Raw genomic sequence first — 24479 nt, forward strand, 5'->3', positions numbered from 1 at the left:
GAGACATTAAGAAAAAAGTATTCAAGTAAGTTAATCACCTGAAAGTTAAGACCAATAATTGTTTCGTAAAATTAAAATATAGATATATCTACTTATAATAAAAACGATTGAACACATGACATATACAATACAGTCTAGTTGGTTAATAAATTTGGATATATACTAATATGTACATATACTATTAACCAATTACATACGAAAGACTTATCCTGTAAAATGTTTGTTTATGGCTACAAAGCAATGTTATATTCCCTTTTTAGGGTTCCGTAGTCAACTAGGAACCCTTATAGTTTCGCCATGTCTGTCTGTCCGTCCGTCCGTCCGTCCGTCCGTCCGTCCGTCCGTCCGTCCGTCCGTCCGTCCGTCCGTCCGTCCGTCCGCGGCTAATCTCAGTAACCGTCAGCACCAGAAAGCTGAAATTTGGTACCAATATGTATATCAATCACGCCGACAAAGTGCAAAAATAAAAAATGAAAAAAAATGTTTTATTAGGGTACCCCCCCTACATGTAAAGTGGGGGCGGATTTTTTTTTTCATTCCAACCCCAACGTGTGATATATTGTTGGATATGTATTTAAAAATAAATAAGGGTTTACTAAGATCGTTTTTTGATAATATTCATATTTTCGGAAATAATCGCTCCTAAAGGAAAAGAAAGTGCGTCCCCCCCTCTAACTTTTGAACCATATGTTTAAAAAATATGAAAAAAATCACAAAAGTAGAACTTTATAAAGACTTTCTAGGAAAATTGTTTTGAACTTGATAGGTTCAGTAGTTTTTGAGAAAAATACGGAAAACTACGGAACCCTACACTGAGCGTGGCCCGACACGCTCTTGGCCGGTTTTTTTATTCAATTTAAATCATCACAGACAAGAATAAATCACAAAAAATATCCTCAAACATGAAATTAACCGATAGATAAAATCGCGTACCATGGCGTGTTCTAAAACCGCAATAAATTAACCCACTTTTAGATTTTCACGGTCAGTAAAAGCGCAAAATCATTTTAAACGATTTTTATTATGAAACAGTTCAAGGCTGCACAAATAGCTTATGGTGTTTTATGTTTTGCTACCTGAAATACATTGGATTAAAGGCTATTTGGTATCGTCCACCATTCGATATTTCCAGTAGATCTTTAGTCACTATCTCACTTGATTGGGCACAAGGAGTATATTTCTCAACTTACTTTGAATTTTATATATCTTTGACAGGTTTCAAAATTTACTAAATTTTGACATTCTCATGCCCAATTAAGGGTTAAAAATCTATAATATGTTTGTAGACCTAAAATGAAGTCTAGATAGTTATTAGGGTGATATTTTAACTTTTTAGAGAGTTTTTCGTCGGGACTTTAGTATTAATACTAAGTGAAAAAAATCTTAATTTAAACTTCATGCTAGTAGTCGTCGTAGTTTAAGACGCAATCTTTAATTCGAGGATGAAGTACTTTTAGTTTTCGTTTAACTAAGACTTTCATCAAAGACTAGAACGTTTTTACAGCGAAAAGTTTCGTAAAAAACGAATTTGTTCGGAATTAATATAGGCAAAATAAACTACTCCAACACTTGAAGACTGGCTAGTCTATATAAATAAATAGACCCAGTTAAAGTCAAACTAAAGCTTCCACAAACAAACAAAAACATAGAATTAACTTCTTAATGACCCGTAGATCATTCCGTCAATCATTTCCAGCCAGTGTGTTGTAGATTTATTTAATTTTAAAAAGTTAAAACGACTCCAATGTTGCCAGTGCTAAATTTACCGTGTCTGTGTCAGTGATTCCAATTTGTGTCGTCTTAGTTTATTTAAAGTTAATTAGGTACTCCACACGATGTTACCGTTGTTTTAACTGACTTAAAAACCAAGTGGTAGCTTGCCGACTTCAATTTGCGTCTTTAAGAGTACCTAGTCTTCATTTTTCCTGGATTTTGAAATTATTGAATACACACTTTCGATGTATTTATTTTAATATCGTTAGCTCCTGATATTCTTATAAGGACAGTGTCAGAAAAATAGCCATTAGTAAGTTTAAAAAAAAAAGGATGGTCTAGATACCAAATTTACTTATTTGTTTCCTTCCAATATACCTACATTCTCTGTGAAATTGCGAATTTATTAAGACTATTTCCATAAACATTTTTTTTCTATTTGCACTTACATTCTCTGTAACTAGTAAAACAACAAATCCAAGGACATCGTTATCTCAGTAGTTAATAAGTAGCACAATACTAAAACGAAAAACATTAAAGGTAGCCATTTTGAACGCAATGGTTTATGGCCCTTATCAGTTGATAGCGAACGTTCTATTTATGAATGCCGGCCGGTGATTGGCTGTTGGGTTATGTAACGTTATCAGGAAATAGTGAAATAGGATTTGGGATGGTCTGATTGGTAATTGGAAAAAAACACAGTTTATAAAAAAAAATACATAAATGTTCATTCTTTTAGATCGGTTAATGTCTAATATTTAACATTATTCTTTGTTTTGTCCACATTATAAAACGTAAAAGTATAAAAACTATTTTCGCGTGACTTTTAACTACAATACAAGGTTCTGCTAGTGCAGTGCAGTGTCGGATATTAGTCAGCCTATTAGAGTAGGTAGGTTTAAAAAAAATCTGAAGTTACCTATGTTGAACCTAACCTCTCACACTGGCTGTTATAAGCAGCTCAGTCTGGGAGCACCATTAGAGTCCATCTAAGAAAGAAGCTGCGTTACGTCTTAGAAGTTAAACTACATGTTTTTTTTTTTCATCGATTGTCATTTTGACTAGGCTCTGCCGCTTCTCTGAGAAAGTACCCCGCGCCTCCCCTCGCCACGCTCGGGCGCCGAGGCCGATTCCGCGTCGTGACGTCACGGCGACCTCAGGTTACTTCCTTTCTGCTATTCCGCATATTGCCAACTTCGTTACTACTCGTCTTTTTACGTTTCCGAACTGTTTTCTAACGACTTTGAATAAGCGGTTTCAAATAGGCTAGTTTCCTAACGACGAAATAAAGCACCGCATAATTGAAAGAAAAATATGGACAGTAGTTATGTTCAAACATAATTTTTAATTAATAAGTCAAAGAGAAAGATATAAAAGTAAATGAATTGACCGTGACGTCACTCCTCAGTATTTCATAGTAATTCCATATTAGCAAATCGTTTTGACAGTTCTTAAAAAGAAGCTGATTTGACTAGTAGGAAACTAGCCTATTATAAACCTTCGACGTAGGTACGTGTTCTGGTAGCGTATAAAAGCCAAACTTTGAATAAGCTCTTTTGCTCGTCAAAATAGGTGGACTAGCGATGATTAAAATTATTCAAAGATTAGACAAAAGTATGACGCAATCTTCTGAACTGGAAGTAAGTAGAAATATATAGAAACAGGTACCAGATACCTGTTCTAATACTAATGGTTGCTGTGTAAGACACTAAAGAAAGTTGGTACTTAGGAATCTGAAAATCTTGCTATTTTTCGTTGAAGAGTTATGGCGGTTATAGTTATAATAGACAATCTTTTTTGTATCAAAAAAACAAATTGTATCTCAGTCAAACTAATTGCCAGAAATTTTGAAAAAAAGTAAAAGTAATTTAAAGAAAATTCAGTCGCAAAAACTTGGATTAAATTTCGCAGAACTAACTCGATGTTAAATACTTAGTTCAAAACATTTTTTGTCCTACTTCGGCTAAGACAGTTAACATAGACAATGCTAAAGAACAGTGAAAAACAGCAAACAGCATGAGTTTAAAACAGTGAAAGCAAATCGAACATCTCAATAAAAAGTTTTCTTGGAACGAAAGTAGATACCTATTTATTCAATTGAATATTCCAGACGAATCTCACACTTTTCGTTCCAGCACCCTAGGTTACAAAAATAGACGAATTCGATAAAAATAAATCAAAAACGATGGGAAGTAACTCGAGCGTATCGACACCGATATTGTCACGTCACTAGTTCTGTAAAGCGTAAACGTTACGTGCCTATCTCGACCAATAAATGCGCCAAAATGACTAGAACGGTCAACGACCTTTTAAAAAATGTTTGAAATTGGAACACTAATTTAAAACACGTTTATTCGCGCACAGTGGTTCGCAACTTCTAATTCATGGCACAATGTTTTGACAGGGACATGTTTGTGGATTATGTGGATTTAATTATTGATTATTAAGACATATTTTCTAGTAAGTAACTTAGAAATTTAAGAATACCAGACAGTGGCAAGAGATTTTTTGCGAAGAATGTTCTAATTTTCTACCTAAGTAGCTACCGAACCATGAATCTCACATGAGTTTATCTTTCAGATATAAAACTAAAGTGATTTTAAATGTTGAATAGAAATTTGCGTTTTAAACACAAGTTTTTAAAATTGAAGAGGAATAAAAAATAATAAACTAAGTAGTATAACTAAACCCTGTGAAATGACTATGCCTACTTAGGTGACCACAAATACGTTATTAATTTCCTATTACACCAGCTAGAAAGTAGCAACTGCGACGTGATAAATGACCAAAGTAGAGGACCGTTATGATCGATGATACGTTTACTTGCTCCGAGAGACGCAGAAAATAATATCGACACGATTACTGCTTCTGGTGTTGAAAGCTACAGGTATAGCTGCTACACAAGCTATCAAAACTATCTTTATAAGCCACACACAGGTCGAACGCGATTAATTAACATTATTTTTAGGTGACCACGGCGTGCTAAACGTTGGGAAAAAAGGTAAAAATAATGCTATCAAAACTATCTTTAAATATTTACAAAGCACGAGAATAAAGTGTTATATCTTTATTTTTAAACAAGGTATGTCCTTAAGTTTACTATACCTACATGCAAGTTATTAAATCTACCTATTTATCTAAACATGCTTACATTATCATTATATGTGCTAAGAGTTATAGCTTCTAAGTATAGTTACATTACATAGATAATTATAATTTATTGCCACAGCATAATTACTTTCTGGATGTAATCAAGAGCGCAGTAACGACAATCTGGCCTCATACATCACGAAAACATATTGCACAGGTAACAATTCTAAGCCGGCAAATGACTGACGACTGGCCTAGGGCGATCGAACATTAAGCCCTACGCAATATTAATGTGCCACATTCTCACCCGAACCAATAAAATAAATGATGTAATTTTTTGTCCGCGCGGGGTGTTCCTTTGTCCCAGTGTGCGCCGCCTTTTGTCCACCCGCACTGTGCCGTAGGAGGTTAGCGTAGACAAAAAGATATGTGGCGCCGCTCTTGAGTTTTTTCATAATTTTCGCATAATACTCTTTGTATGACACGGCTTTCTGTCATAATTAATAGTTTTATGGCTTTCGTCGCGAGGCTTTGTGGGACCGCACCTGTTCGGTCAGGGCAAACGTAAGGTGCTTCTGTCTTGAACATTGTTCGGTGATAAATGAAGCTCACATGTATTGCTGCGGCAAAAAAAATTATGAATTATGAGTTTTGTAACTACCTTTGTTTAAAATCGTGTTCTTGCTTTCAAAAATAATGTTGTTGGTCAAGTCCGTTCATTCAAAAAAGTGCAACGATTAACTTTATCCCGCAACTTAAACTGCCTTTACTGTAATAAAAAAAGTTTTAACTGTAGGCATATTCAAATTTTTCATCCTAATTGTGCCGATGATATTGATGATCCATGGTTTTAATCTATAAAGAACTCTTGTCACGGTGTTTTATTTACTTACTCCAAACTTACTTTTTACGGATGCCGCCTAAGAAAAACAAACAAAAGTGATAGACGAGTAACTTGACAAAAAATCCACGATAGTTCGGTTTCTGACGCGACGGGGCGGAACGGGATGGCATTTGACAGATTTTACACTAAAGACAAATTCGACTTGTTTAATGACCATCACAATTCAAAATAAAAGATATTCCGACAAGTCAAATTTTGCTTTTGAAAAGTCATATAAAAAGAAAACAGAGATAAATTTGTCACCCATTTTTGCAATGACCAAACAACAAATGTCTATCTCTTTTCTTGTCGTCTCGTCTACAATTTACATACGTTTTTAGAATTATTTCGCTTTAAGTAATACTCTTGAATTATGTTTGAAAAAGAGAGTAAGATCATATGCGCTTCGTATTCCATCTAGAGTTTTTCCCTAGTAGAAATCATACTTTTACCACGAAACGTAAAACGCAGTAAGTGAAATGGGAGTCACACACAGCATCATATTTTTCCGTTTCGCCGCAATATTGCCGTAAGTCGCGCATTTTTACGAGAAACCGACGCAAACGCGACGATAAACACACTATTTTATTGTTAACCCGTTCCCTTGTTTTGATAATAACGATTAAAATTACAAATTTATTGCGATAACGTACACGCAGTTTGTAATAATGTCCCGTTTTTAGATAAGTAAAGTGCAGGTTTGACTGTAACGATGAGATCGTTCTCTCACCATGTGCAAGTGAATAAAAGGCTTGCTCAAGCCAATATCCGAGTGGTTTTCGATGGCTTACGTTCCACATGTGTTTTTAGGTCAGACAACTCTGGTTGGCTTAAAACCATGCGCTCGCGCACCTTTTGCGAATTCATGGCAATGTCTTAAAGTTTGAGGCGAGATCGTTACGGCGTGCATTCCAACGGTTCGGCGATTGCGATTTAAAAAACAGACGGAATCGGAGGTTCAAAAGTTTTTATGACAATGTTGCAATTTTGTTTGTGCTCTTCTTATGACGATTACACCACTGTGCGACTTGATGCATAGAAAAAGTAGGGCTAGAATAATACAAGATGTGACCCGACTGTAGGTAGTGTTCGTGGTTGGTAATCGATCTTGAATTAGTGGATTAAAAACGGAAAGGTTTGAAATTTTGAGTAGAAATTTCCAACTTTTCCGTCCGGTGTTTTTCTGCCAACGACTTAACTCACTATTATTCGCATAAAATCACTTATTATCAATACATGTACACTTGTACATATAAACAACAATAAGTCAAGCCTCCCAGTCAAGCTTCTAAAGTACGGGTTACCGAAAGCACAATAAAATCGAACCGAAGGAAAATAAAGTCTTAAAATATTATTCACTTTTAGCCCTAGAGACTTTTACTATAAAAGTATTGTATTTAATTTACAGATATAGTTGAGGAGTGTCTTTTCAAAAGGGTTTATTTCCACTTTGAACTTTTTTTGGGAAATCGAGAAAAACGGTATTGATTTTGAAATTAATATTTAATTTGCAAAATTGTAATATTGTTAGTTAACGTTAATGTTATGATTACATCAAACGTAACATGTGTACCTAAATAAATATTTTATTACCATATGTTTTTAAGAATTAAGCACTTTTAAGCGAACTTTGGGGAATGAAGCCCTTTTGTTGTGGCCTTGTAGCGTAAATGTTATTATTTTATAATAGTTTTATTTTATTTTTGGATTTTGTATTAACGTTAGTTGATATGAATGTTGTTGTAATACACACATTGGTTTATCCACATAAATAATCATTACACATTTTTCAAAATGTGTTCTAAACTTTGATGTTAATCTTTTTTTTAATGATCAAGGCGAGACTTTTTGAACTTTTATCTCAAAACAACGCGTAATTTTCTATACTAAGAAAAACTGCATTCATAGTTAAAAAAAAAAGAAAAAATATGTAGAAATAAGCCCTTTTGAAAAGACACTCCTCAGTTTGAGTAGCAAAAAATCTATATCATGTGATTTCAACGTCGTGTCTGTCCGTACAGTAGCACCTATACGTTCTATAGTTTTCTAATTTGAGTCTCAACCTGTTAAATCCAGTAAACCGAAAGCAATCATGTGAATGGAACCGCCTGAGCCGTTTCTCATGTTTTAACGCCGCCGGCAGTCTTTGAACTGTCCCAAATACTATAACTCTCGCGAGTTACGAGGGATAAAGGAAGCACAGTACTAGACATACATACTGTACCTTGACTTGGAGAAAAACGCTGTTAAATCTGAAAACACTTCATGTCATTCTTGTCATTAAATGTCACTGACGTGTTGTGTTTTTAGATGTGAATGGAACCGTCTGACCCGTTTAAGTTTTAACGCCGCCGGCAGGCTTTGAACTGACACCAAATACTATTGCTTTAGCGAATTACGACTGAAGAGATGAAGGAAACAACACTAGCGTATTAATAGTAAACAGTATTTTGAAGAAAAACGTTGTTAATATGATTAATATCTATAAACATTTTTGTCATTATAATAAGTATGTTAAAAATTTACGTGGACAAAAATGTGACATTTGTGACACCTTTACACATTGTCACGTCAAATTCTATTAATAATAATACTTGTATACCTACTAAAAATACATTCTATTTGGCAAACGATTAAAACCCGATATTAAAGAGTGGGCAGACCACGTCAGCGATGGCGGGATAACTTGTACTCCTTTTTGAAAGATTGGCCAGATATTGCTCCAAACAGGGACGAGTGGAAAAGGAGGGGGGAGACCTTTACCCAGCAGTGGGACACATTGGGCTCTAAATAATAAATAGTAATAATTAAAGAGTTTATATCACGCCTATGCAACATTCACGTTTTTAAGCAGTAAAAATACTGTTATAAATACACTGCGACACGAATGCACTCCCCGACGTTTTACGGCAAATTGTCCCGTACACAGGCACCGGCTAATTCGTCGGTTGTCTTACAAAATGTCCTTCTCAAAGGACAGCCGTGTGGTCCCTCTTAATTTATCATTTAAAGTCAACTGAAGTAAGGGAAATGAGCAAAGGAAAATACAAGCACATTTTCAGTCTACTTTGATGGAAAACAAGCATTATGATGTAGTCTTATATTGACCGGGATATAGACCGTGATTACCTTAAAAACCGTGTGTTGTATAAAAACCGGTGAAGTCAGAATTGAACAAACGTAGTGACACTATGAGTGTAGTGTGTTTGGACAGACCATTGAGTGTGAATGCGACCAGTGGTAACGCTGAAAGTGAACGCAGCCGACGCGCGCGAAGGAGGGTAGATCGCGCGCTGTCTACGCAACTTTGACATCCACCCGCCTTCGTCAGTTTCCGTGATCATGAAGCATGAAACTGCGTCGAAATATCGGGAGCTCGACAAAAATCAAAAAGGTAATCACGGTCTATATCCCGGTCAATATAAGTCTAATGAAAATAACCGTGAATCATTCAAAACTCTTAAGCATATGATCAGTTTAATGTTAAGTAATCTTCGTAGCCTGTAGGCCTCTGACAAACTGAGGTGCTACACAATCGTTGTTGACCCTAATACTTTGCACCCTGGCTGAGTTCTGGCATCTTTACCCATAGACAGGAAAATACAATAATTTATTTGATGTAACTGAAGTTCTTCAAAAAAAAATCTTTAAGACTATTTTGATGCACCTTGCATTAGGATAATTCCGAAGGACAGAAATGCTTGGGTAATTTCGAAAGGGGAATCTTGATATGATGGAAATAATGGTAATTTTTATGCAACTTTCGAAGTTAGACGACTTTCGGAATTACCCTAATGCACCTTATATATTATTCTAACTATATTTTAGTATACAAAGTCGTAGTCATAAATGTAAAAATATAACTATAATCCGGTAGGCATTTAATTATGAGTGCAAATTTTAAATATTATTCGCATTTTTAAAAACAAGTTCTTAAATTAGTCCTTAATTATCAAAATTACAAGATCGTTGACACTTGATCGATTTAAAAATGAAACATCGTCATTTCATACAACCTGTCGACGTATTCGAAGTTTTAAAAATATATCGTAATTTGATATTTACATACATACATACATACATACAATCACGCCTGTATCCCATAAAGGGGTAGGCAGAGCACATGAAACTACTAAAGCTTCAGTGCCACTCTTGGCAAATAAGGGGTTGAAAGAAAACGAAACTGTGACATTGCAGTGACAGGTTGCCAGCCTCTCGCCTACGCCACAATTTAACCCATATCCCATAGTCGCCTTCTACAACACCCACGGGAAGAATGAAAAATGAAAAAATGAAAATGAAAAATATCTTTATTTAAATAATAACATATGCTTATACAGTTTGCTGGGACTTCTCTTTAGGCTTACAGCGCCTGTGTTGAGACGACCCGCTCATCCAACGCCTGATTACGAAAGTAGTACAGCATGTATTTAATATATATCTAAGGTACACGTATATATTTAGAACCCTTACCTACAGAATAGGAGAATACAGAAGATGTCAGATTTCAGATTACAGTTAAAGGTGTAAGATACCATATACAAGTGTGCGTATCTTCGCACGCGGTGTGTGTGTGTGTGTGTGTGTGTGTGTGTGTGTGTGTGTGTGTGTGTGTGTGTGTGTGTTAGTGTGTGTATGGATCAAAGATTTAAGAGTTGTTCAGTCTCATTATAGGTTTTTTCTTGTAGCCATTTAGGAAGAAAGGAGGTGGTGGTGGTGAAATTTGATATTTATTAGATATTATCTATTCTTGGTGCATATTGTGCATATAAATAAGATTAACCTTACTTTAATGGAAATTCATAAAGTACTTTTTTTCGGTTTAAAGACAAACCATTTACATTTACTGTGATATGTTTATGTCCACCATATGCTGCGCTGCAACTCCAGAAGTATTGCGCATTGCTGACTTCACTAATATTTTCTTTATTACTGATGAAAAGACATGAAGTTTCGAGGAATTTTGAATATTTTAGTTTTAACAGCTTTTATATTCGCACACAAGACTTGACAGGAGTACCTGTCAGAAGCTGCGACTCAGTAAGAAATATCAAATCAATTTGAGATTTTCGAAATCAAAATGTCAGCCGCTCATATTCGCATATTAAATACGAGCTGATACCCTTACGATAACCATAAGATGTCATTATTGACGTTTACCTGACGTTGTGCGCATGATCCGATCTTTTTGAATCTTGAATTGCTTACGTAAAAGGCAACGGCCGTTCGAAGTTTCATATTTCAAGGATTTTTATGTAGAGGAAAGTGGACGATTCTCTTATTTTCCTCTTTGTATGGTAACCGTCATTTTTTTCGTTTTCATAGTATATTAATAGAAGCAAAAGTGTTTAATAATTCAAACGGATTTATTTGTTTCTACTTCTTATATATAATATAATTATTATTGTTGTATAACATTTAATGCGGATTAGAATGGGTGACGAGACAAACCTAATTACTTTAACGATATCGTTGTAAAATAGTTTCAGTTTTTTTTTTAATTAGGTCAATATTGGGGAACACCTTACAGAGATCAACCTAGCCCTAAACTAAGCAAAACTTGTACTATACTATGGGTGCTAGGTCTACTAGGCGACCGACTAGATCAGACCGGTCGTCAATAAATTATACAAAAAAAGTAAATAGAATAAGTATGTGGAATTTAAACTACAAGTCCTTCATTTTCACCGACCTCACGTGTCACGTCTCAACTCAACTAGCGATAAAACTCTATTCCCCATAGACTATACACTTGAACGATAGAACATTAAGGCCGGCACACATTAATCAGAGCCAGACTGTGACATAATAACGTGTCGAGTTTTTATCGCACGTCCATCAGCGGTGACAGGAGCTTCCTCAAGTTTTCGGTAGTTTGAGCTATTGTTCAACCGAGGTGCGGTTATCTACAAAATTAGTGAACAATGAGTACATTGCTTAAAAAAGATACCGGTAAATAGTAATCTTTGTTGTGATTATATATGGATATATTGTCTGACCTTTCAGTTAGGTAGGTATAGGTATATAAAAAAATATTTGACAAATTACTTTTACACAGATTGACTGAGTCCCATGGTAAGCTCAAGAAGGCTTGTCTTGCAGGTACTCAGACAACGATATATATAATTATACAAAGAAAACAAATATCTGTGCTCATCGCACAAATAAATGCCCTTACCAGGATTCACACCCGGGACCGCGGCGTAGCAGGAGTCACTACGCGCTAGGCCAGACCGGTTGTCTAAAAAGGGTGCGATAAATCAATACACGACTGTTCTTAATTTGACACCAGTTACGAATTTCCTCTTTTCCGCGTACGTACTGAAACAAACTTTTCTGTTTTGCTCCATAATCGTCGAGTGATAAAAGTTTTTGGCAATCCGTAAAAAAAACCGGCCAAGAGCGTGTCGGGCCACGCTCAGTGTAGGGTTCCGTAGTTTTCCGTATTTTTCTCAAAAACTACTGAACCTATCAAGTTCAAAACAATTTTCCTAGAAAGTCTTTATAAAGTTCTACTTTTGTGTTTTTTTTTCATATTTTTTAAACATACGGTTCAAAAGTTAGAGGGGGGGGGGGGGGAACGCACTTTTTTTTCCTTTAGGAGCGATTATTTCCGAAAATACTAATATTATCAAAAAACCATCTTAGTAAACTCTTATTCATTTTTAAATACCTATTCAACAATATATCACACGTTGGGGTTGGAATGAACAAAAATATCAGCCCCCACTTTACATGTAGGGGGGGTACCCTAATAAAACATTTTTTTCCATTTTTTATTTTTGCACTTTGTCGGCGTGATTGAAATACATATTGGTACCAAATTTCAGCTTTCTAGTGCTAACGGTTACTGAGATTATCCGCGGACGGACGGACGGACGGACGGACGGACGGACGGACGGACAGACAGACATGGCGAAACTATAAGGGTTCCTAGTTGACTACGGAACCCTAAAAAACTAGTATACATTTGAATCGTTTGTAAATAAAAGTACAACAAAAATTGTCTTCTCATAGATTGTCAAGAAAATTTGTAATCAATATAGTAGGTACCTATTGGATCAAAAACTATAGTTAGGTACAGGTATACAATGTATACATATAAGTAAAAGATACTGATATGTTAATAATCATAATTAAAACGACATCAATTTGCCACTTACTTTAATAACAACAACTATCGCCTAATTACGTTTGATAAATGTTTTTATACGTTATTAAAAATGCAAATTTCGTACGAGTACTGAATATTCCTTGAGTAATAAGGTAATTTGTAACTACGATGATGACACTACGACGGAAAATAATCGTTATAAATAATCGTTGTGAATTCATTAACTGTAAATTTTTTATCAAGCTATTTTAGGGTTTCGTAGACCTGGAGCCCGTTTCTCGAAAGGTACAAGCCTTGTATTACAAGTGCGCGAACTGTCAAATCGTATGGGTTGCTATGAAAACACACTTTAATACAAGCTTTCGAGAAACGGGCCACTGGGGCCCGTTTCTTACAGGGTATTACAAGTGCGCGAACTGTCAAATCGTATGGGTTTCCATGGAAACACACTTGTAATACAAGACTTTTACCTTTCGAGAAATGGGCCCCTGGGGCCCATTTATCGAAGCTACAAGTTACAATTTACAAGTGGTTGTTCTCTAATATGACAAGTTACAAGTTACAAGCGGAAGTCTTTTTCCAACTTGTCATATTAGCCATTGACTACCACTTGTAAATTGTAACTTGGAGCTTCGAGAAATGGGCCCTAGGAAAGGCGACTGAACCTAATAAGAACCGAGTTTCAATACTAGCTGTGAAAGTTTTAAGGATTGTATTTTTTTAATAAAGTCTCTGTTATATTTTTTTAAGTAAATAAAATACGCATCCACGCGGCAATAACGTCCGAAAATAGCCATCGCCTAAATATATTATTATGTAAGTATTTATTACAATTATGTTCCCACTAGCTTTTGCCCGCGGCTTCGCTCGCGTTAGAAAGAGACAAGAAGTAGCCTACATATGTCACTCTCCATCCCTTCAACTATCTCCACCTAAAAAATCACGTCTGTTCGACGCTTGGTTTTGCCGTGAAAGACGGACAAACAAACAGACACACATACTTTCCCATTTATAATATATTAGTATGGATTAGTTAAGTTCATGTCTTAATACATACATACATACATACAATCACGCCTGTATCCCATAAAGGGGTAGGCAGAACACATGAAACTACTAAAGCTTCAGTGCCACTCTTGGCAAATAAGGGGTGAAAAAAGGGATGAAGGGGTTGAAAAAGAGATTGAAAGTTTGTATGTCTTAATGTCCTTAAATTATAAAGTATAACAGTGAATCATAATGTAAAATATAGATACTAGTATATATAAAAATATTTAAAATTTTAAAATTAATAATAATATTGTGACGTTTTATGTACCTATATATTATCTCTAACGCTCTAGTGTAAAAGTGGATGGCAGTTAACGAAAACTAATTTTATTTCATTTTTCAGTAGGCGACTATCCACGAAGCTTAAATCCGACTCGCACTTGCCCGCATTAGTTTATTATCGTCAAACAGGTGGTTACCCTGAACTTGGAGGGGATTTTGAAGGAAATGACAAATGACATGAAATGCTTCGCTCGCGTTAGAAAGAGACAAGAAGTAGCCTACATATGTCACTCTCCATCCCTTCAACTATCTCCACCTAAAAAATCACGTCTGTTCGACGCTTCGTTTTGCCGTGAAAGACGGACAAACAAACAGACACACATACTTTCCCATTTATAATATATTAGTATGGATTAGTTAAGTTCATGTCTTAATGTCCTTAAATTATAAAGTATAACAGTGAATCATAAATATCATAATGTAAAATATAGATACTAGTATATATAAAAATATTTTAAATTTTAAAATAAATAATAATATTGTGACGTTTTATGTACCTATATTTATTATCTCTAACGCTCTAGTGTAAAAGTAGATGGCAGTTAACGAAAACTAATTTTATTTTATTTTTCGGTAGGCGATTATCCTCGAAGCTTAAATCCGACTCGCACTTGCCCGCATTAGTTTATTATCGTCAAACAGGTGGTTACCCTGAACTTGGAGGGGATTTTGAAGGAAATGACAAATGACATGAAATGCTTCCAGCGTTTTGATTGATCGCTTTTAAATAAAGTGCCGGAATTGTATGCCGATTGGTGCTTGTAACATATTTTTTAATCATTTTTATAGTCTTATAAAGAAGCCGCCATCTTAAATTATATTATGTATATTATTTTTACCATGTTTTTTGTATCTTACCGACATTATACGTGTTTATAAGTAATTTAGGGGAGCAATTACATACATTACATACTTTTGTTTAGTTAATAACGTACTATATATATATATATATCATAGTCATTAATTGAAATATATTGTTGTCATATTAAACTACTTAAATCAGTGTATTTATAAGACCTCAATTATTCTTAAATAAGTAATACTATACAAACATTTTACTATATTTATTTACACAATAAAATATAAACAATTTTTTCAATATAAGAAATTAGTAATCCAATTTCTCTTAATTTCAGGTTACTAAAAAAAGCCGAAGGCAATGTTGCCACGTTTGAAGATCAGTTTCCCAAAAAATAATCTAAGGCAATGTTGTCAAATTTGACGATATCCTAAAAGTTACCTACTTTGAAACTTCCTTTTTCTAAAAAGTTACTTTCTTCCCTATTAAACTTTTAAAAGTTCATCAAAACACTACACATGGAAGCCGATTCACTACGCCACCAGATGTCTCGAGATCCTGTCCGTCACGCTTTTTGCCCCTTCCTCTTTGTCTCACTTTTTGTCGGTGAGGAAAAAATACGTTTCTTGAGTGTTTGTAAATGTAAGGTAAGAGCGACAAGTTGAGTAATTAATTTCGTTGAGGATTATCTTGTTCGGAGAGTTAGAAACAATACGAGTAGAACAAAATATTTAATACGGTAGCTAGTAGTTAAGCGATATCTGGTATTGTTTTACTTTATAATATGTAACTCGAAGAGCTTGAAGAATAAAAGTATAATATAATAAAAGATTTAGGAAAATATAACGTGTGCAGTGACCCTTAGTTTTAAGTATTACGATCGGGAGACATTAAACGGCTTTATGAAATATGTAGCAATATTGTATCTTCCAAATGAATTGTAAGTAGTATGATGACCTACATATATAATACCTAATGTGAAAAATAATTTCATACACGAATAAATTATGGAAATGGCGACATAAAACTGCGCAAAGAAAGCCAAATACTAATAGAAAACCGGCCAAAAGAAAGCCAAATACTAATAGTTCAAAACAATTTTCCTAGAAAGTCTTTATAAAGTTCTACTTTTGTGATTTTTTCCATATTTTTTAAACATATGGTTCAAAAGTTAGAGGGGGGGACGCACTTTTTTTCCTTTAGGAGCGATTATAGTATTATCAAAAAACTATCTTAGTAAACCCTTATTAATTTTTAAATACCTATCCAACAATATATCACACGTTAGGGTTGAAATGAAAAAAAAATCAGCCCCCACTTTACATGTAGGGGGGCTACCCTAATAAAACATTTTTTTCCATTTTTTATTTTTGCACTTTGTTGGCGTGATTGATATACATATTGGTACCAAAAGTGCTTACAGTATTATCCGCGGACGGATGGACGGACGGACGGACGGACGGACGGACGGACGGACGGACGGACGATACCGAAACAGGGTTTAGTTGACTACGGAACCCTAAAAACCATAGTAAAAACAATAATATAACTAACCAAAGACAAAGAAAAAAGTGTATTGTATTGTAATCGATACCACCATTTAGCACCCACAAACCAAAGACAAATATTGTTCATCCAATAATGTCAAGTATGTTAAGTGGATTCATAAACAACTTTTTTCTTTTTTTGCCGTCATCCGTCAAGTCTCGCCAGATCGCGCGTGTCAAATGCTTCTGCCACCACATGTCGGTCTAGAAAAACCACAATAAAATACTACTAGTGAAACGGAATAATAAACCTTATCTTGTACTTGTTGAGGATGTTGTGACAAGCTATATGTGAGTGGTTTTGCTATAACTGTAAAAGTTTTTCTGGCGTAATCCGGTGTTAACTGGTAAGTACCGGTTCGACGCGTTTGAAGGTGCCGCGTATAGGTGGGAATCGATTTGGCATAGGTATTTAGCTGTCGTTGACAAATTTAGGCTTCCTTTGGCGGGCCGCGTATGAGGATAATGTTTGTAACGGTATCTTAGAAATGTGCAAAGTTGGGATGTTAAAGATGTAAGACACTTTATATCAGACCAACATTTGATCGGTTACCGTATTTAAAAAAGTTGCAGTCTCTTTTGTGCCGAAAGTGGCCGAAACTGATCAAAACGTATGAATATAATGCCTGACCAGAAATATATGACTATTGTCAGGAGGGCGCTGTTATTCTGATGTATAAAGTGACAGTTCAGTTTAGTGTGAAGAAAATAGTTCCAAGAAATTCCGCAACATGGCTCGTAGTCGTATATTTCTGCTTTATACCTATCTGATTTGCTACTCATTCACTGAAGTTACAAAAATTTCCATAATCATCATTTTCAAATTCCACCGGTCAATATGTGAACAAAACTAATTTCACCTTACGTCACAAACGTAAACAGAAGCTGGAAATAAAATTATTACTTCCAAACGAAGCAGGAAGATGTCAAAATAGCAACACGACGCGCCGTCATCCGACCGCGAAGTAACAAAAAGTCTAAGATATTTTAATAAGTTCATATATCGTAATTTCTCCCGCGTGACGGCCCTGTCGACGAGCGGCGATCCCTTATTGGCTCATATTTTAATTTGACGTCTTGCGATGTTGGTGACAGGACAGGGTTGTTAAGTTTTAGAAATTATAATGCATACTTTTTTTTTCAAGTTTGTTGTGGTAAAGTTGTTATGGTAATGGTAAAGTTGCTTCAAAATAAAATAAAAAAATCAAAGTAGGTAATGTTGCCACTCTTGACGCTGCTTAGCCTTTTTGCAAGTGTGCAAAGTTTTTTTTTATTATCTAGAGTGCAAAGTATTTCGATGAAAAATTGATTCTGTTTATTGTGTAAATAAGTTTGTAGGTACTTAGTTGCAGAAATGAAACGTATTTCTTGCTACACACGTATTTAAATGCAAATCCCATCAAACTCCCTCAAAATGAACTAAACCTAAAATCACAAAGCAGCAAGTTCGATAAGAAAATTCCAATTTCAGAATGAGACATTCGACAAACGCCGCCGTAAATAAAGTTGCGTTCAAAACTTGCGAGTCGGGTGCGTTCGTTAATAAGGATATTTGTCACTGCGATATTCAATTTGCGATGCCATGACGAAGTGCTCGTCATTTGTTACAGTTCTAAGGTATTTGATTTAGTGGTTAAGTTATTTTTAGGGATAAAATTATGTAAACTTTAGTATTCAGTTTGTAGAAGGTCATAGTCAATACCTTAATAGTACATTACGATACAAGGCGTAAAAAAGGAAGTTCGAAACGAGTGGCGATAAATTAAAATACGACCGAAGGATGTATTTTAAATCGACACGAGTTACGTTCCTTTTCGCACGTGTATCGTACGACGTTTTTCAGTAAAAATGGCCTCCGAAGTTTCGACCTGATAAGAAATGAACCACTTCTCGCACTAATGTGTAAAAAAGGCACCATCTGTACTAAAAAGGTTTATTTTTAAAGAAACCCGTGTCGAAAAGAAAAATACGGAACATCTATGAGGTAACGGTGTCCTATGTTGTCACATTCCAACAAACAGTAGAACTATGTAACAGTAGAACTTATGTTCGAATGAATACCTATTCAAGACCTGTGTAAACGGCCGTGGACCTAAAGGACTTTCAATTCAGGCAGTCGAATTGACGTCTTTGTGTGTTGAAGTCGATTGAGCGCTTTCAACTCCGAATAATTTCGATTCCCTTTCTGAAATGATTTTGACAATGTTCATTTAAAAGTTAGCCCTCCTATTAACGTACCAGAGATTTTGATTGATTAGTTATAGATTTTTTTAAATTGCGTGATCCTCTTGGAATATGTCATAAGTTTGTAAGTACCTAAAGGAATTCCTTTGTCAAAATGCAAGAAGTTGCTGTGTGAGTTCGTTGACTTCTTTTTTGGCGGATTAAGCATAATCTTTATTGTTTGACAAGAGCTACTGCACATTGTAATCAAACTTGACTATATTTCTAACTGTATTATCAACAGTGATCGTAACTTTTTTTGCAATTTGGTTGGAACATTGTCACGTTAAAGGAATGTGTCTGCCCGAAGCTGGAATAAGTAATTAGGATTGATAACAGCAAAATTCAATTTTTCCTATACCATGCTGCACCGAAATTGCTGGAAAAGTTACGATGTCTGATTATCAAAGAGTTCAAAGACTGACCTGTATAACCCTCATCGGAAGCCCCGTCTCCTTCGCCAACTGTTCCCGTATATGTCTCGTCGGCTTCGGCGTCTGTGAAAACGCCGACTTCAAGATCTCCAGCTGCTTCGCCTTGATCGTCGTCCTAGGGCCTCTCCGCTTCGAGCCCCCGTTGCCGTCGTCCGGGGACTTGTTCTCGGCCTGGGAGTCCGGGTCTCCGCGTCTCCATCCAGCGAGCCCTGGGAGTAGAGAAACAACTGAATGCGACTATGTGGTCGGGTGCTGGGGAGATTTGGAAGAGATGGTGGAGGTATTGTTAAGTTTAAAAGTATCCAGATGCTAAAGTGGAAAATATCAGCATATAAAATGTTTTGTTACGAAGATCATCATAGGAGAGAAATTCTCAAATTTGTATACTCTATCTTTCATTCGGAAAAGATGGGTTTAAAAACAATAACTCACGCTAGAACAGTCCAGGTTCGGACCAAGCCAACCGACGCTTTCTACAGAAAATAACACATTATCACCGATAATTTCTCACGGAAATCGAAATCCCTATCGGCCACCTCGGTCTGGACCCATTCCCCGAATCTATCTGGTGTGAGTCATCCTTAATACTATTTAAACATTGCCATCCGCGTTGAATCAACCACAACATTCTTCATTCATCATTGCATGAGTTCAAGGGTCAGTAGTCCATACACTGAGAGAAATTTGCATTGTGAATTTAACAAGTTCGACTTGTTGCGGTTTATCCGTTTGAATCAGCCAAACGTATGTTTAAAACAATATGTGTCAGGTTGTTTTTATAAAATTTACTTGTTGATTCAAATATACTTATTGCCGATTCAAATGACAAGTAGCTTGTTGTTTGAACCAAAGAGCACGTAGGCGCTATTTTAACCAAAAAACTTGTTGAACGAACATGAAAACTGGTTGTGTTTTCTCTCAGTGTAGTCTGCCAAGTCCATGCCAGCAACTCTCATAGTACCCACCTGGTCCTCCGAGTCGTCATGAGGCTTCGCGTCCCCATTATGCGAGAGCTCAGAATGTAGCGCGGGATGCGGCGCATGCGCGGGACTGCTAGAGTTGTTCGCTGCGCGGGATTCATCTTCCTCTTCGTCGTCTGATCCTGAGCCTAGGAGGGAGTCCGCTGTAACAATGGAAAAAAATCGTTAATTACGATAAATAAATTTAATGTAGGAGACAATTTAATAGGTAGATAGTTATAAAACTATTCCCACAGTAAGCTCAAAAAGACATCATTTGGGTACTAAACGACGAATTATTTAAGAAACGAATACCTTATCAATACGCCTGACAATATTTCGCGGATGAGGTACCAGACAAAATTAAAAACATTATAATCATGGCATTGCCATATTAACCTAAGCCTATGAAAAAGACTAAGAAAAAGTTACCTAAACAAGCGATTAGTTATGCTGATGGCAGTTTTTTGTTGTAAAATCGATTGCAAAGATACATTAGTAGTTTACTCTTTTCCTCCATTTTGTAATTTATAAAAACGTCTGTCATTCTTGTAGATACATATTTATTATTTATTTTTCAGAATATAAATAACGTCACCACGCCTATAAACGATACAAACGCTCAATACGTGCTGTACAATTACATAGTATTTTGTCATATTACTGAACATTGTGTTCACATGTAGTTTGCGGTGACGAAGGCGGGGCTGGTGTTGGCACTTCAATTAATGTGAGGTTGGAAGCGAGTTTTATAATGTACAGGTATGTGTCATAGGTGGCGCCAAACGTGATCAGAGAGACTGAGAACTTTAATTTTAGGTATTGGGGGAAAAAATTGTTCATGAAAAACAAAACAACATTGAAATAGCTGAAATGTACCTAAATACTTGTATAGTTACTGCAAAATCATCATAAAAAAAATATTTTTGTTTCAACGAAACATTACCTTAAACTGCGTCAACTTTACCCATTGTCAATTTATATACAAAAGTTACCACGGAAGGTAAAGTTGCCACTTCTAACGATGTAAATAGGTGTGCAATATAAGTGTTACATTCATTGATTGTCTTAAATAATCGATGGAATCAGGCGTTACTTTGTGATGAATAGAAATCAAAAAGATTACTAATTTGCAAGTATATTATAACGTGTAGTTTTTTTTTAAATAATTATCTTGATAAATATTAGCTCAATGCATTTTTTTAAGAATGATTTCACAGTTAAACGCTGCCTACACTATTCATAAATTCGTAATCAACTATCCATTAGAAAACTAAATAAACTATAACGACATTATTTTCCAATCATACCATACGTCTATCTGCTCTCATAACCAGAACCCTTTACAATTAGATTGAACCTATCAAAAAGTAATCGTGCTCCTAAACTAAATAAAAATGCAATTTCTACACCCCAACGGGGGAGGAATTAGCCGCAAAAACAATTACTTACCTCTCGAGGCGGTTCGGATGAAAAAAGACGCAACTGGCGGGGATGAAATAGAGCGATGTGACGTTCTGTGGCGGGTGGTTAAAGTTTAGCCCTTACTTTTAAGATGTAAGTGAAAATTCATGAAATATTTTTTATCGAAACATATATATGGAAATATAAATTTTGTTCACGGTTTTGAAAATTGAGAATATGTCTGGAAAACGTTGGATGTCCTATAGATAACATTTTTTTTTACTGAGACAAAAGAAAAAAAAAATCTTAAAAAGTAATTCGCCCGGGTGCAGTAGGCCAGTAGGCGTGTTTAAGTATAGGTATGCATTTTTTAGATTTTTACTTAAACACCTCTAAATTTATTTGTACCTGGTAACAATATGTGGAACTGTCATCAGTTATGTAGTCTACGAACCTATGACACAAATTGTTCTGTTAATGTTTGTACCTACAGGCTGCAAGCTACCTTCCTAAAATTTTCTTTTCAATTTCGAACGAACTGGCCAGATGCTCTGGTCTATGGTCATAATTTATTTTTAAAAAGTGCCTCCAGCTCTGCTCCACTCGTGGTAGGGGCGCGAAAACCGTTTACCCTCGACAAACACGGGGGTCGCGGATATAAAATATTTGCGGCCCGGAGAGGGCACAGCTGTCTATTAGCTGTACCTATTATTCATTATGGTACCTATAGTTTGGCAAGACATTTATAAATAGGTGGAAATTCGGAAAATGTAGACGCCTGTTTCTAATAGCAAATCGAGTATGATGGAGTAAAAATATAACCAAAATGAATATCTTGGATAGTTAATATTATTTTTTAACCCTTGACGCAAAAAAGATGGGGTGTTATAAGTTTTACGTGTCTGTCTCTTTGTCTGTGTTTGTGTGTCTGTCTGTGGCATCGTAGCTCACGAACGTAGGTATAAACCGATTCAGATAGTTTTTTTTTGAAAGCTGAGTTAGTCCACTAAATCGGGGGTTTTTTCAATAATTAAATTTTGTGGTTAGGTTAGTTACAGTACAATCTGTTTTGAGGTTACTTTGTTCATAGGCATCTGCTCCAAATACCTATAGCTGTGCAAAAGTATTTAACAATGTCTTTACATATTCAAACGAAAGAAAGACGTGTTAAGATAGATACTCTTTTGATAAAACTTCCTTCAGCGCCCTAAAATGTAAGAATCTAATCAAAATTCACGAGGCTACATCTGTAAAATGTTTTTTTTTTCGGGCACAGCCCGCGGCTACAGCCAGCATCTGACAGCGCGATGAGCTTGTCCGAGCGCCGATATGCGAACAACTGACAACCCTACGAGCCCCGACAATTTATTTATTCAAATTTGAATTTGGAATATCGTTGCGTTTTAAATGAAGTTAGGGTTAAGGATAACGTTCAGCCAGTATTAATGAGTTTTGACGCGAATTTGAAAAGTGACGAATATTGATATTTACATTTTTGATCTTGTTCGAGCATTCACATCAAGCAGGTAAATTATGAAGGGTTATTTTTATTTAAATTAACTTTTTGAAGTAACAGTAACAGTTAAGGCTGCTTTCAAAAAAAAACGTCAAAAGAATGTAAAATTGATAGTTTTAGTCGGTGAAATACTACACTTTCCGTTATCCAATAGATTTATTTAATTCAAGTTTTGATCTTGATTTTTTAAGACTGGATTTTTGAAAACTAACTCACTAAATTAATTATGAATTCATGCACGTTTCAAGCTGAATCAGTCGATCTTATTTGTAAATTATGAAGGGTTATAATTTTATCCTTAAATTTAACTAGATTTTTATTTTAAGTTTTTGAAGTAACAGAATTAACAGAAATTACCTAAAGTTAAGTGACAATTTCTTTGAAAATACATCACATCGGTAAGTTTTGTACTAAATTAATCTGCAACGTTTACTTAAATTGCTATTATGCCTTAGTGATTATAATTGCTATTATTGGCCAATTTTTTGAAAACGAGCCTTCATCAATTTTCTTTTGACATTTTCTCATATTTTGTTTAGAAAATGTGATGTCCTATAATGTGATATATATTTATAAACTACTCGCAAAGCCCTTTAATTTGATACCACACACGGTATGATCGAGCGCTCGGTTGCGATAACACAACTTAAGTATTTTGAATTAGGTAACAACTTTGAACTAATGGGTTGATCAAATTTGAGTTCAAAATACTATAGATCACAGAATCAAATTTGATTACTATAGTCACCTACATTCTACCAGAGACACATGTTTCGTGTAGTAAACAAACACTTCAAATGCTGCTTCTTATTAGAGCCAAATCATCAAAACCAAACTTGAGAGACTCCCGCGAAAAACAAATTTTCAGTTTTTCGCAACAAGCTCATGTTTTTTTTTATTTCTTACTAGCTTTTGCCCGCGGCTTCGCTCGCGTTAAACTCGAAAATTGCAGAATGCTCCATAACTTCCACCCCCCATTTCAGCCTTGGGGGGTTAGAAAGAGACAAAAGCCAGTCACTCTCCATCCCTTCAACTACCTATTTCCACTTCACCTCAATTCGTCGCTCCGTTTTGCTGTGAAAAACGAATTTTTTTTTATGAATGGGCTTACTCTTGACCACAGACTAGCCAAAGGAAAAGACGTGGCCTACGATGGAGTGAGCTCGGTCAGAAATGCCTGTTCACCCTTGATTTGAAGACAAATAAACAGACACACACTTTCCCATTTATAATATTAATATGGATTCCTCCAAGTGACTTGTATTCAAGAGGTTAGTAGCTTCGTAGCGTAACGTCATTAAGTTTTCGGAAATCTTTTTATCGCGCCGCCTAATTCGGCCTGTTTCCCCCCGATGACTTGCGCAAATCACGCAAGTCAGCGCAAGATTAATATACTCTGCCAGTTATTCATATTTGTGGCTGGTAGTGTCAGAATTGACTTTTGCTGTAAAAAAGTAGGTTCTTG

General features: G+C 35.5%; 1 protein-coding gene across 1 annotated transcript in view; it reads right to left on the minus strand.

The window, feature by feature from the left end:
• The window catches only part of LOC125236739 (LIM/homeobox protein Lhx1), an 88051-nt gene that overhangs the window by 15845 nt on the left and 47727 nt on the right, over positions 1-24479 (minus strand). Inside the window, 3 exon segments of the mRNA XM_048143658.1 lie at positions 19127-19317; positions 19320-19344; positions 20101-20258. Coding sequence (XP_047999615.1) covers positions 19127-19317; positions 19320-19344; positions 20101-20258 — 374 coding nt within the window.

The sequence above is a fragment of the Leguminivora glycinivorella genome, chromosome 19 (assembly GCF_023078275.1).
Source record: "Leguminivora glycinivorella isolate SPB_JAAS2020 chromosome 19, LegGlyc_1.1, whole genome shotgun sequence".
Lineage (NCBI taxonomy): Eukaryota > Metazoa > Arthropoda > Insecta > Lepidoptera > Tortricidae > Leguminivora > Leguminivora glycinivorella.